This window comes from Salvia hispanica, chromosome 1, assembly GCF_023119035.1.
Source record: "Salvia hispanica cultivar TCC Black 2014 chromosome 1, UniMelb_Shisp_WGS_1.0, whole genome shotgun sequence".
Classification (NCBI taxonomy): domain Eukaryota; kingdom Viridiplantae; phylum Streptophyta; class Magnoliopsida; order Lamiales; family Lamiaceae; genus Salvia; species Salvia hispanica.
This window is the reverse complement of record NC_062965.1, coordinates 2,008,677-2,022,455: the sequence shown is the minus strand read 5'-3', so window position 1 is coordinate 2,022,455 and position 13,779 is coordinate 2,008,677. Positions and strand designations below refer to the sequence as shown.

The following is a 13,779-nucleotide window of genomic DNA, read 5'->3' as shown; positions in this document are numbered from 1 at the left end:
CGCCGGCCGACGAGAACGGCAAAACCGGGACCGAAGCCCTGCGCGGGGTGAACGAGTCGCTCCAAGCTTGTGATATCTCCAAATCGCTCTTTATGCCCTAGATTCGGGGATAAGATTGATTTTTATAAATGTTGTTCTGTTGGATAGATATCTGAATGCTTTTAACTCGGGTGGCAATGTCACTAGGACAAAAGAAGTTAGTACATATACATGTATAATATTTTGTTTATTTTTCTTTTTGTTTTTAGCTTAAAGAAATTAGTAATGTACTTGTTCAGATTTTTAATTTTAGGTATTGTTAAATTCTCCAAATTCTGGTCTCACATCGACTTGGTGATGATTCTAGCTTCTCTATATAAGTGTGGATAACCCTCCCCTTTATGAGGCCTTTTAAGGGGTGAGTGGCCCATTTCTAATATGGTATCAGAGCAGGGCCCAAGTCGATGATGGTTTATCTCTTTATCTCTTCTCTTGCCTACCCACGTGATGGAAGTCCGATGTGTCATTTCGGCCCACACGTGAGGGGGCGTGTTAAATTCTCCAAATCCTTGTCCCACATCGACTTGGTGATGATCCTAGCTTCTCTATATAAGTGTGGATAAGGATAACCCTCCCCTTATGAGGCCTTTTAAGGGGTGAGTGACCATTTTCTAATAGGTATGGATAGATGCTCGCTTGGAAAAGATTTTAGGGCGCTTAGCTTGTCATTCATAATTTTTAATCCGAATTCATCATCATATTTTGAAATTATTACATTCTAGTTATTAACTATTCTATCAAAATAAATTAATAAAATATTCATTTCACTATTTATTTCGGCTACATAGAGTACATTTTTCCAATTAAGTTTTTTTATTTTTATAAAAAGAAAATGCTCAAGCCACAATTGTGTTGTTATCTTCTCTTTTATTGTTTGAATTGAGTCTGCACATCATTAATTAGTCGATCATGAATAATTTTACTATCCTATTCTCGTAAGGAGTGTTAAATAAAGATTTCTTCGAAGCAATATATAATAAAAATCAAATTATAAAATTAAAATTTTACAAGAGCTAAATGATCGAAATCAGGGCAAAATCTCATCTAAAAAATTCAATTTCTAAATATCAATGGAACAAAGTTACTAATCAAGTTAAAATCGCACGAGCAACAAAGCACGCCTTCACGGTATCCTCCGTCAAATCAAACGCTTTCCTAATGACGTCATCGTGCGCGTGCTTTTTCAGCAATTCCGCGCACGCACTAAGCTCCGCCGCGGCGACACCTAGCATCCTCGACACCTCGTCCCTCTCGGCGCCCCGGGTGTCGCTGAGCGTATGCAGCGCCACCTCGAGGGCGCCCTCGCCGTTGCCGACGTTGCCGAGGCAGCGGCCCAGCGTGTCCAGCTCCTCGGCCGTCGACTGCTCCCGCATGGCCTCGCCGACCATGAACTTCCGCAGCGCGTCCACGCGCCCTAGGGTCGCGTTCACGGCCGCCATCCCGGTCTCCGCGCCGCCCGCGTCCGAAAATCCGGACGCAGATTCGGACGCGTGCGGCTGCAGGAGCGACGCACAGAATCGGGCGTCTGGGGCCTTCCTGCACGCCGCGTCGATGCCGCCGTCGCTAGCGGCGGCGGCGGCGATATTTAGGAGGAGGATTGTCGCCGGTAGTAAGATGTGTTTTGCCATTTTGTTTAATTTTTTTCTTCCGTTTAGTTTTTTCTAGTGGTGGATTTGTGAATGATGGATTGATTGGATCGTATTTTCCGCAGCCTCTAATTGTCGCACATTTATTTTACATTTAAAATAACTAAAATTAGCTCGAATTAAATACTTTAGCTTGATTTGCTAAATGTACAAAAAAAATTACACAAATGGAGTGAGCTGATCGGATTAATATCCCCCATTTTAGTAAATACTCACTCCCTATTCTTTGGTCACATTATTTAGGAGAATAATTTCTATTTTTAGCAAATAATCATCTGTCCTACTATTAATTAGGGTAGATTTATTTTAGATACACGTATTTAGGAGAGTTTAAATCACTATAAAGTGGTACGAAAAATACAAGTATAATATAAATGTGTTTTTAAAAAGTGGCATGTTATATGGAACATCTTAAAAAGAAACGTGTTATAAATAATGGAACAACAGAATTATGTCACACATGCTCATGGAGTCACATACTATACTATACTTCCTTTGTTAAAACTTATTAGACACGTTTGAATTCGATATGCCCAAGGTTTACCGAAGTGGCGGTTAAAACAGAAACCGTAACCGCCGGTTAAGGTTCCGAACCGAAATCGTGAAAATTTGCTTGTACCGAAACTGTCGATTTTTGAACCGTAGTTCGGTTCAGATTTAAAAGGTTTTCGAACTGAAACCGTGCCGGAACCACCGGTTCTGGACGGTTTCAAATTGGAATCGCAAAAACAACGGTGGTTTGAAACCGTAAAAAACCACTGGCGGTTTTGGAACCGGAACCGTAACCGCGATGTTAAAAAAATTTACTAAGTTATTTCACTCAGATTCTACGTAAAATTGAGACTTTATTCGTATACTTTTTTCTACTATATTAGTAGCAGTATTTTTCTTAAAATTCGTGTTAAAAATTAAATGAGACATTTTATTTAGTACAGAATTTATTAAACTCAATTATTTGGGCCCATTTTGAACCCTTTCTATATTTAGATTGGACCAAAAGAGCCCAATATACAAGCCCATCTTCACCTTCCCCAAAACGACGTCGTTAGCACAGATCTTACCTGTTGACATTTCCATTCACTGAACTATCTTCTTCATCCATTGCACAAGCTGCAAAGCTAAATCAATAGGTATAGAATCTAAATTCATGAATCCATACGCAAAAATAGAACATGAAATCTGATTGAATAACATTAGGCGAATTACATGGAATCAGAAGTTGAAACAGGAGCAGAATTAACAGATCCGCAGCACTGCTCATTCCCGTAGATAGAAGAGAGATATGATGCGAAAGATCATCGATTCATCAATCCAGCGTCTTCACAGAGGATTTTCAGCCAAATCCGCAGCTTCCCGCGATCTCGATGGAGAAAAGAGGCGATTTTTGGGCACGCCCACGATTGATTTCAGCTGCATACACTGCTCAGACGATGCCGTCCGCTTGTTTCGCGAGATGATTTCGATGTCCCCGCAGCCTTCTGTCCCTGCATACAACAAGCTTTTGAGCTGCGCGGTTAAATTGGGGGAATACCGAGTTGCCTTCCACATGTTCGACAAAATGCGTCAATGGGGCGTCGAGGTGAATTTGTGCTCAATGAGCATCGCAATCAATTGCTGCTGCCTTCTACATCGAGTGGAGTTAGGGTTTTCGATTTTGGGGAGCTTGTTCAAGCTCGGCTGCGAACCGAATCTCACGATTTTAAGCACTCTTTTGAAAGGGCTGGTTTTAGTTGACAAGATTGGTGAGGCAGAAGGGCTGTTTAGAAAGATTCTGACTTTGAAACTGTGTGAGCCCAACAATGTTATGATTCTAACCGTGATGAACGGGCTGTGCAGGAACGGGCAAAGTCGAACTGCCCGTGATCTTCTTCAGGTAATGGAGAAAACTAGAGTTAGGCCTAATGTTAAAGCTTATAGTGCTGTGATTGATGGTTTGTGCAAGAATGGATTGGTTGATGATGCAATGTTGCTAGTTTCGGAAATGATGGGAAAGGGCGTTTCGCCCAATATTATCACGTATAATTCGATAATTCAGGGATTGTGCAATCTAGGTAGATGGGATGAGGTGAAATACTTGTTATTAGTTGAAATGGTTGATTGCGGGGTGCCTTTAGATTTGATCACTTTTAATACTTTGGTAGACGCATTGTGCAAGAATGGGAAGTTAGACGAGGCTGAGGAGGTTTTGCAGCTTATGGTAAGAGCAAATGTTGGTCCTGATGTATTTACATACACTTCTCTTATATGCGGGTATTGCTCGCGGGGGAGACTGGAAAAGGCGAAGGAGGCATTCGACTCCTTAGGTAAGAGGGGTCTAAGGCATAACCTTATGAGTTATACCAATATGATCAACGGATATTGCAAGATTAAAGCTGTGGATGAAGCCCGGCTTCTCTTTGATGAGATTCCGCGGATTGGGTTGATGCATAGTACTGCTTCTTACAACATCATGATGGATGGGCTTTTTGGTGCAGATAGATTCGATGAAGGGTGGAAGCTTTTCAACGACATGGAAGCTTCACGAGTGATCCCTGATTTGCATTCGTATAACATTTTATTGGAAGGTTTGTGTGGGAATCTGCAAGTTATTGAGGCGATCCCGATTCTGAGAGTGATGAAGGAGAAAGGTGTCGTTTGTGATATAGTGACGTATAATATCCTCATTAACGGTCTTTGCAAGGTTAGGGAGTTTGATGCTGCTCGGAGTCTTCTAGACCTTCTTCCATCCGAGGGTTTGGAGGCGAATGTGGTAACGTATACCACTATTATCGGCTCTCTTTACCAAGAAGGGCGTGATGAGGAGGGGAAGGCTCTGCTTCTTGAAATGGAGGAGAAGGGAATCCCACCTAATCGTGTGACCTACAACGCGATCATAAGCAGTTTTGCAAAGAGAAACGAGCTTCACAAGGCGGTGCCATTCTTCGAGGAAATGTACAGACGAGGATTTTCTGCGTCTCCGGGCACTACATCCGTCCTATCGGATAAGCTGGGGGAAGCAGATGTGGATGATAATCTGTTGGAAATTATGAAGAAAGTTGTGCCACAATTGAGAAATGAATGACTTTTTTTGTTTGGCTTTTGCTGATCAAAGTTACTGATTGATTGTTCTTTGTTAGAATTAGTTGGAGTAGAGTTAGTGATTGATTTAATACAGATGGGAATTAGAATAATTTTGGCAATGTTCATCTTCATATAACTATCATCTTGACATATGCTTAGAATGAAATTTATTCATGAAATGTCCATTTAGAGTTAGAGAAATGTTATCTAATTGATTTGATTTTACTCGATTAAAAATTGTTATTCACGTTATTAATTTGAGTTTGGGCCAAACCTATTTATTTAGACTGATTTTAGTGATATTTAAATAATTTCTTTACTTAATTCATCGTATTATATTTTAATATTTATAATCAAATGGGACTTGATTTGAAAGATTTATGATATATTACATATTTTAAGATTGATTCAGAGATATACCCAATGAAATTATAATTATCTCCTAATAATTTGAAAAAAATAAACTTTTCCTAAATAATTACAACAGCCAAAAAAAAAATTAAACGAATTAATAGGCCTGTCAAATCGGATACTCGATCCGAAAATTTCGGGTACCCGATTCCGAATTTCCCAAAATCTAATACCCGATCCGAAAATAATTTCGGGTACCCAGATACCCGACTCGGGTATCCAGTCCTGAAAAATCAGGTATCCAGACCCGATTTTGGATTTTAATTTTATTTTTTAACAAATTTACCATAAAGAGTTCATATACTATTTCAACCGCTTAAAACAGTTGGACCTCGGAGTACAACCCCTTAAAGCAGTCGCCTCAACAAATTTCATTTGCCGCTATTTCTCTTCTCATAGAAGCTAAAAGAACCCTCCAGAAACACACAGTGAGCACGCAGTGAGAGTGAATGGAGCGATACCAGAGGGTGGTGAAGCCCAAACCGGAGCAACCCGCCAACGAAAATGAAATCCGCGTCACGGCTCAGGGCCTCATCCGCAATTACGTCACTTACGCAACTTCCCTGTTCCAGGTTTTTCATTTTTGTTTTTCGTTTCTGCAAATTTTATGAGAGATTGCTGAAATTGAACTGTTCATAGCGATTTGTATGAGGAAAAGGTCGAGTCTTGATGTGTGTGTGAAGATATTTGCTTGGTTTGGGATGGAAATTGGAATTTCAGGTGTTAAAGGTGGAGTCTTGCGGAGTTTGTGAGGAATTTGGGATAGTTTTGTTTGTGTTTTGAATGTGTATGTTAGCTGTGATCCTGAATTCTGGCTTATGATTCTATGTATGAGTTGTGGAGCCAGTGAAATTGGTGTTGTGTTGTTCACTTGTTCTTGATTTTAAGGGTTTGGGAATAGATGGCCGGAGAGTCGATTCTTAGTGGCGTTGAGCGTGAGAGCGTTAGAGTTTTGTTTGTGTTTGGAATGTGTATGTTAGCTATGATCCTGAATTCTGTCTTATGATTCTATGTATGAGTTGTGGAGCCAGTGAAGCTGGTGTTGTGTTGTTCACTTGTTCTTGATTTTAGGGGTTTGGTAATAGTTGGGCGGAGAGTCGATTCTTGGTGTGGTTGAGCGTGAGAGCTTCGAGGAGGGTATAACTTCATAGTTCATACACGCTTTGAATATGGGTTGTATTTCCGGATAAGGAAAATGTAGAGGGCGATGAGTGAAACCCGTGATCTTGTTTGTTAATTGCTAATAAGAGGTTAAGTGGTTTCGGGGTAAGAGTTGAGGCGATAAAGAACAGAGGATTAGTATACATTAAGACCATCGAAAGCCTTAGAGTTCTTGTTATGCTCTCTTTCTCGGAAAAAATGTTTTTTTTTTGGGTTGGTGAGCTCAAGCTTTAGTAGAAACTGGAAACCAGGAAGAGTCTCTTTGTAGGAGTTTTGTTTCTAGACATTATGCATTCGAGAGTTGATGCTCGGTGTTGACACAAGAGTCGTCTGTTTGTTGTTCTGCAAATTTGCCATTTTTGTTGTTCGTCTAATTTCATCTCGTTGGTTTCTAGAGACTGGTTATGATCTCTACTTCTATGTTCAGGAAAAGAACGAGAAGGAGGTCGTATTGAAGGCGATGGGGCAGGCTATTAGTAAGGCCGTGGCTATTGGAGAGATTATCAAGGTCCTTTAATTTAGATATTCGTTTTCTGCTTAATCTAGTGGCTGTTATTTATACACTCATAAAATAATTCTCATTTAACCAACAAGATGTGAGAAACACATATCCATATTTGACATTTATATTTGTGAATAAATGCAGAATAGAATTCCCGGATTACATCAAAACATATCAACTAGCTCTACAACTATAACTGATGCCTATGAGCCCATCGAAGAGGGCTTGAATCCGTGAGTTCTTGCAATCAGTTGGTTAAAATTTCAGAAAACATGTTTCCGTATGAAGTTTTGTTGATGCCCGAATATTGCAGGTTGGAGATGAAACGGCAGGTCTCCCTGATTAGTATTGCTTTATCAACTATTGAGCTGAACAAGACCTCTCCAGGGTAAACCGAAGACGTATCTTTTGATCATTGAAGATGCACCTTTTTCCTTGTGTATTTGTTACTTTTGAGTTAAATTCTTTGTTCCGTACCTCAGACAACGGGATTGCGTGTTTGTAGGTACCAAGCTCCAACTATGAAGCAGGCAGAAGGCGCAAATCAGCAAGAGCTGGACAATAAACAATCTATCGTTTCTTCCACACCTGTCGGTGAAGGTAGCTTGATTTCTTTGATTGAGCCGTCTATGTGTCCCAAGTCTATGATCGTCTCAACTAGAAATGCTGAACTTCAATAATAAAAATTCTTAATGCAATTTATGATGTGTAGATAACGGTGGAGGCCGCTTGCAAGGTAGAGGTGGAGACCGAGGCAGAGGTCGTGGTAGAGGCAGAGGCAGAGGCCATGGTCGAGGGAGGGGTTGGTATGGTGATTATCAAGGTGCTGTTTTTCAATGTAGTGCCCTTGATTTTAGTGTAATATCTTCGCTTCGAAGTTCTCTTCACTAATCTATTCTACTTGCAGAGAATAGCGAGGGATATTATTATTGGGGAGGTGGAGGGCAACGAGGCGGAGGTGGAGGCAGAGGCGGAAACTGGGGATACCGTGGTAAGTTTGTATCACATCTTGTCGGCAGTGTCCTATTTTAGTTCTGTTGTCAATATACCCCAAAACGAAGCCTTTCTTGATTTCGATCATCATAATTTTCGTTACATCACATTTAAACGTGTCAAAGATGAGCCTGATCGACTTGATTGCTTTTACTTTCCGTTGGCAGGGGCCGGATACCAAAGAGGCAGAGGTGATGGTCGAGGAAGAGGCCGAGGTTACAGCTATGGCGGAGGAAGAGGCCGAGGGTACGGCTACGGCTATGGCGGTGAACGAGGAGGCTGGGGGTACGGCTATGGTGGAGGAAGAGGCCGTGGCTACGGCTATGGCTACGGAGGCGGAAGAGGCCGGAGCTACGGTGGAAGGGGCCGGGGTGATCAAGAATAGTTAGACCAAGGATTGGCTTGCTCCAGTTTTACTAGTATAACTTGTTATGAAGGTATATATATATATATATATACAATGGAACTTTTAGTGTAGGAACTTATTTTGTTGTAATTTGCTAGTACAAATTATATTTTGTATATTTTCATGTATGTTTACTTTTTCGAAACCACTTTCTCTATTTTCTTATAATTAAGAATCAGATAATTTTTCATATTTTCTCTAAATACAGAAAAGGCCCTAACATGAAATCATCATGTAATCTAATTAAACAAATTAAAGTTAATAATAGCTTAACATGAAAAAGCATAAAGATATAGTATAATATAGGGATATAATTAATAAATTCAAAATAACTCCCGTGCGAAAACAAAAGATATATCTTCGGGTCTATTATGCTCATATATTTAATATTTAAAATTATTTAATACGTGTAACAAATATTTATTATAATAATGTTCTAATACTATATTGATTAAAAAAATAAAACAACATCACAATGAGGCTCTAATACTAATTGATTAGGGAAAGGATAATTAGTCCAATCAAAATTCAACAAAATCTCCTATATATATATATATGTCCATATTAGAGATAAAATGTCCTCCAACAAGTCTCAATTTATATATTTGTAATTTACAAGAGGCATATTTGATCATGGCTAGCAATGATATAGATGTGGATGCATGGGAGGAATTGAATCAACTAATCGTCAACGAGATCAACTCAAACAATCAAGATGCTGAGGTGTCCGAGCCGCCGGCGCCATCGCCATCACCGGAGGTCATGTATCGGTTCGTGTTGGGGAAGTGGTGGACTCGCTATGATCTACTTAGGATGTTGACAAGGCGCAACACCAGTACCACGCCTGGTCTCCCGGTATGGTATCGTCGGGATATGGAGCGGTGCACCTGGTCTCCCGAGAAGGTACCTTCAAAAGTTGGAGCAGTGCACCATTCTCGAGATGGTATCGTTAAGACCTGGAGCAATGCGAATTGTCCCCAGAGACGGTATCATCGAGATCTAGAGCAGTGCACCTTGTCACCTAAAATTGTACCATTGCAATTTGGATCAATACATGTTGTTCCCAGAGATAGTGTTGGAAATATAATACGAGAGTCTTAAGATTGTGGGAAAGAACTTTAGGGTCTTAAGAGAATATATCATTATTATGGTAGAGTCCCAAGTTTATAAGTTCCTAGACACTTTACTTCTCTAGTCCTATAAATAGAGACGTGGAATATATCTCAAAAAAAAATTCAAATCAATCACAATATAGTCTTCAAGATTTCTTTTGTTTTATTTTCCGCATTTTACTTTTCAACAGATAGCATTGTCGAAGACATATTCGTGATGCACTTTTATGAACCCCGCGCTCGAGGAGGAGTAGTTTTGTTCAATTTGGTTTTGTTCAATTTGTTTTCATCCAATCATGATGTTAATATTTATTTTTATACAAAGTACTAGTATAATACAATTATTGAGTTCTACCATCAATACTAAACTACTTTAAAAATTTTAGAATGAATTAAAAAACTAAATTAATATTCTCTCCGTCCCGTTTTAGGAATCCTGGTTGAGTCGGGCACATGTTTTAAGAAAAAAGGTGTTTGAGTGTGTAATAAATAAATATTATAGTGGATGTTGGGATCCACTTTTAATTGAGTGTCCAATAAATAAATGTTATAGTGGATATTGAGACCCACTTTTAACACTTTTTTATTAGTTGTAGTGGATGTTGGGACCCACTTTTAACACTTTGTGGACATTTTTTATTAATTTATTTCAACCGGGTATCCTAAAATGGGACGCCCAAAATTGATCAACCGGGACTCCTAAAGCGGGACGGAGGGAGTAATATACTTCCTCCGTCCCCCATTAGGAGTCACACTTCCATTTCTGCACTGGTTTTATAAAAATGATAATAAATAGTTAAAGTAGAGAAATGATAAAGTAAGAGAGAATAATGTAGAGAAATTTTCTCTACATTATTCTCTCTTACTTTATCATTTCTCTACTTTAACTATTTATTATCATTTTTATAAAACCAGTGCAGAAATGGAAGTGTGACTCCTAATGGGGACAAAGTGAGTATAAAACTATGGAAAAATTATTTACAACTTAAAATTATATTAAGTCGTTAAATTAATAGTACTGCTTTTTAATATTAATCACTTTTTAATTTTAGTAAATTTTTCTCTAATTATTTCAACTATTTTATGTCAATTTCCGAAATAATTGACAAAGAATAGAACTAGTAAAAGCTTAATCTATGGATCGCAAAATTTCAGCAAATTATGTTGCGATAGGTGTGACTTGTGAGCCCACTTTAGTGAGAGAAAATAAATTGATTAATTAATTAATTAATTAATTAATAATTGTGTCGATGTGTTTCCACGGTATATCGATGAGTGTTATGGACTAATCATCTTCAATTCAAGATTATATAGCTGATGCCATTCCTTTCTCTTAGCCCACATTCTGAGCTTTTCCTGTCCACACTTGGCTTCATTGAATCTTGAGGTAAGCACCTTTTAATTAATCAATCAATCAATCAATCAATCAATTTATTTATGATTCTGAATTGTTTGTGTTTCAATTGTTTGGTGGAGAGAATCGGAATTAGATTGAGAAATGGGGGCATTAGATATGATTTCTTGTGCGGCTTATGATGGAACATGAAAGGGGGTTGTTGTTGTTGTTTCTACATTGTGATTGAATTTGATCTAGTTTGCAATGAACATTTTAAGCTCGATTTTTGGCAGATATGAATGTTTACTGTGTAGTGAGTGAGTAAGGCCTGCTGTTGAATTGTTGTCTAGCTTTGAACAATCCATGTTTAGGCATTCTTCTTGTTTGGCATATGCTGTATTGTATGATTTGAGTGTGCGGGAAGATCCTCGGGTGATGATTATGATGAATTAATTTGCATTAGATATGATTTCTTGTGCGGCTTGTGATGGAACATGAAAGGTGGTTGTTGTTGTTGTTGTTGTTGTTGTTTCTACATTGTGATTGAATTTGATCTAGTGATGCTTTTGCAATGAACAGTTTAAGCTCGATTTTTGGCAGATGTGAATGTTTACTGTGTAGTGAGTAAGTAAGGCCTGCTGTTAAATTGTTGTCTAGCTTTGAACAATCCATGTTTAGGCGTTCTTCTTTGTGGTGATGATTATGATGAATCAATTTGCATAAGATATGATTTCTTGCGCAGCTTGTGATGGAACACGAAGGTGGTTGTTGTTGTTTCTACCTTGTGAATGCTTGTTTACCTTAGTGTTCAGTTGAATTCATGGGCTGACTTTTCTATCTAGTTTTCTTTTTTTTTTTAGTGTTGAAAGATGACGCCATATTTGTTTCTTGTACTTCTCTAGGTAGACTGATTCACGGTCACTGCTTATTAACTAACATAAAATTCACGATTTCTTCTTGAAATCCTTTTTTCCTGATAGTGAAGAAACTTATAACGTAAAAACCCAAATTTTGTAGAACATGATATCTTCAGTTCATTTACGGGTGATTGCTTTTATGTTTCTTGATTCAATGTATAGGATGCTGATCTTTAAGCTTTCAATGCGTTTACCGAAAATTAGCTTTGCAAGCATCAGAATATATGGCTTCTCGGACCGAAGACTGATTTTAATTTTCTTTCTGTATTATTTTCCATTCAGTCTTTCCAATCCAGGCATGGGAAGGCTTACCTCTTCAACAAGGTGTAAGTTTCTTGATTCTTCGCTAACTGAACTAATCCGTCTTCGATCTATCACTAATGCGAAAATACGACTTCTTAAACTCATAGAGTTACATTGGTGGTATTCTTTTCAATCTTCAATTCCAGTTCAAGACTTTATAACTCATGAAATCTCACGATTTCTTAAATGCCACTCCTCAACAATAATTAGAAACTTAAGTTCAGTCGAAAACGGGGGGCTAGATGTTCATCACGAATAGAAGATAGTACATCGGGATGCCTATCAGTATCATAAACATTCGTGACTAAAGAATTTCTCATATCCACGTGCAGATCAAACGTGACTCTCGGGGAGAAAGAAGAGAGGCTGATGATAACTGGTGCTCACACCGTGGCTGATCTATACTGCGTCCAGTGTGGTTCGATCGTTGGGTGGAAATATGTAATACACCACACGATTTATAATCACAGACGCACTTGTTTTGAGTCTTCCAACACATAATCCGATTGATTGTCTGTCTCCAGGAAATGGCGCACGAGAAGAGTCAAAAGTACAAGGAAGGAAAATCTGTTCTGGAGCGGTCTGTCCGAGCTTCTAGATCTGCAAAATTACGGTTTAAGGTAGTCTAATCGTTGATGGAATTGCCTTGTTTTTGTGTTGAACAGGTTCAAGATGTCTGGTCCAGACGGCAGCAATTATTGGGGAAACCACGAGGCACATGCCGTTGGGGGCAGTGACACGGACGACGTCTGATTCGAGTCTTGATTCAAATCTATGGCTCACAATTGTATATATTTTAGCCCTCCAAAGATTTGTGATTCTTGAATTGCTAGAAATTCCTCATTTTGAAGCTTTCCATGGAGTATCATATAATGGTGTCTAAAGACTTTGTTGTGTACATATTTTACTTGAAACAAATTTCAGCATTGTTCTTCATTCCCTACATCGACAAGTATTTGCAATTTATGGCATGAGATTTTCTAATTTTCTACTTCTTGTGGGTTGTGATATTTTTTTTGTTGGTGGTGTGTTAGTTTTGCTGTTGTCCCTTCGAGGACATCCGATAAAATTGGAACGATACAGAGTACAATATAGAGAAGATCAACATGACCTCGCAAGGATGACATGCATTAACTCGAATTTTTGCATTCATTTTAGTTATTCTTTCGATTGTGCAAGTGAACTTTAGTTATTCATTTTAGTTGGGACGGAATCTCTTTTTAAATCAAAATTTTGACGAGTAGAAGGTCCTGAATGTTTGTTAACGACTTGATATCCTTCTTTGCGAACGCGAGCATAGGCGTATATACACATGAAAATAAGGAGTACAATTATATCCTAAAAAGTTAAGTACTAATATAATATCTTTATGAATTACTATTATAAATCAAATATTGCATCCTTGATTTTAATTCACAACTCATTTCTTCAATATGCATGCTTAATAGCACATTTATTCAATATCAATAACAAAAGAATAGGAGAGACCGGGGAGAATTTAAATGCAGAGTGAGAAAGACGAAAAGAAGGAACAAATGAAAAAGAAAGTTGCTATTGCACTAGACAGCTGCATGTCGACACAGTCACTCGATATTATCACTACATCAACTGCTCGGCCGACACCCCCTCCTAGCCTAACTATTTATCACGCCTCTAAATCAAAAATCCTGGACACATCATCAATGCAATAGACACAAATCTCCATAGATTATACACTTTTTTTTTCCTCTATCAAGTTTATACGTAACACTTATTTTTATACAAGTTCTCATCATTGGGCCGACATAGTTAATATTCAAGGCCCAAATATAATACACAATTGAAATCACAAAAATGAATACAATGTAAAGCCCATTATCTTATTATTTCACTTATATTTCACTCCACTTAACT

At 38.4% G+C, this 13,779-nt stretch overlaps 3 protein-coding genes and 1 pseudogene across 4 annotated transcripts; all 4 read left to right on the top strand.

Annotated features, from left to right (window-relative positions):
- The first annotated feature begins 2,776 nt into the window (after positions 1 to 2,776).
- LOC125206694 (putative pentatricopeptide repeat-containing protein At1g12700, mitochondrial) lies at positions 2,777 to 4,855 on the top strand. 2 transcript variants are annotated; one of them, XM_048105943.1, is made up of 2 exons: positions 2,777 to 3,988; positions 4,160 to 4,855. In XM_048105943.1, the coding sequence occupies exons 1-2, from the start codon at positions 2,968 to 2,970 to the stop codon at positions 4,744 to 4,746; spliced, it is 1,608 nt and encodes a 535-aa protein (XP_047961900.1). In that variant the 5' UTR covers positions 2,777 to 2,967; the 3' UTR covers positions 4,747 to 4,855. The 2 variants fall into 2 exon arrangements, with proteins under 2 accessions (XP_047961900.1, XP_047961894.1); XM_048105937.1 differs by having other exon boundaries at positions 2,777 to 4,855.
- Positions 4,856 to 5,527: 672 nt separating this feature from the next.
- On the top strand, positions 5,528 to 8,363 carry LOC125213367 (glycine-rich protein DOT1-like). The gene is made up of 8 exons (XM_048113881.1): positions 5,528 to 5,728; positions 6,745 to 6,825; positions 6,964 to 7,052; positions 7,133 to 7,207; positions 7,325 to 7,419; positions 7,532 to 7,642; positions 7,727 to 7,810; positions 7,980 to 8,363. Exons 1-8 carry the CDS (start codon positions 5,606 to 5,608, stop codon positions 8,195 to 8,197), a joined length of 876 nt encoding a protein of 291 aa, XP_047969838.1. The 5' UTR covers positions 5,528 to 5,605; the 3' UTR covers positions 8,198 to 8,363.
- Positions 8,364 to 11,686: 3,323 nt separating this feature from the next.
- Positions 11,687 to 12,877, top strand: LOC125212830 (protein yippee-like). The gene is made up of 5 exons (XM_048113100.1): positions 11,687 to 11,710; positions 11,788 to 11,909; positions 12,219 to 12,327; positions 12,411 to 12,466; positions 12,552 to 12,877. The coding sequence occupies exons 1-5, from the start codon at positions 11,687 to 11,689 to the stop codon at positions 12,637 to 12,639; spliced, it is 399 nt and encodes a 132-aa protein (XP_047969057.1). The 3' UTR covers positions 12,640 to 12,877.
- Positions 12,878 to 12,930: 53 nt separating this feature from the next.
- LOC125202941 lies at positions 12,931 to 13,041 on the top strand (annotated as a pseudogene).
- The last annotated feature ends 738 nt before the right edge of the window (positions 13,042 to 13,779 follow it).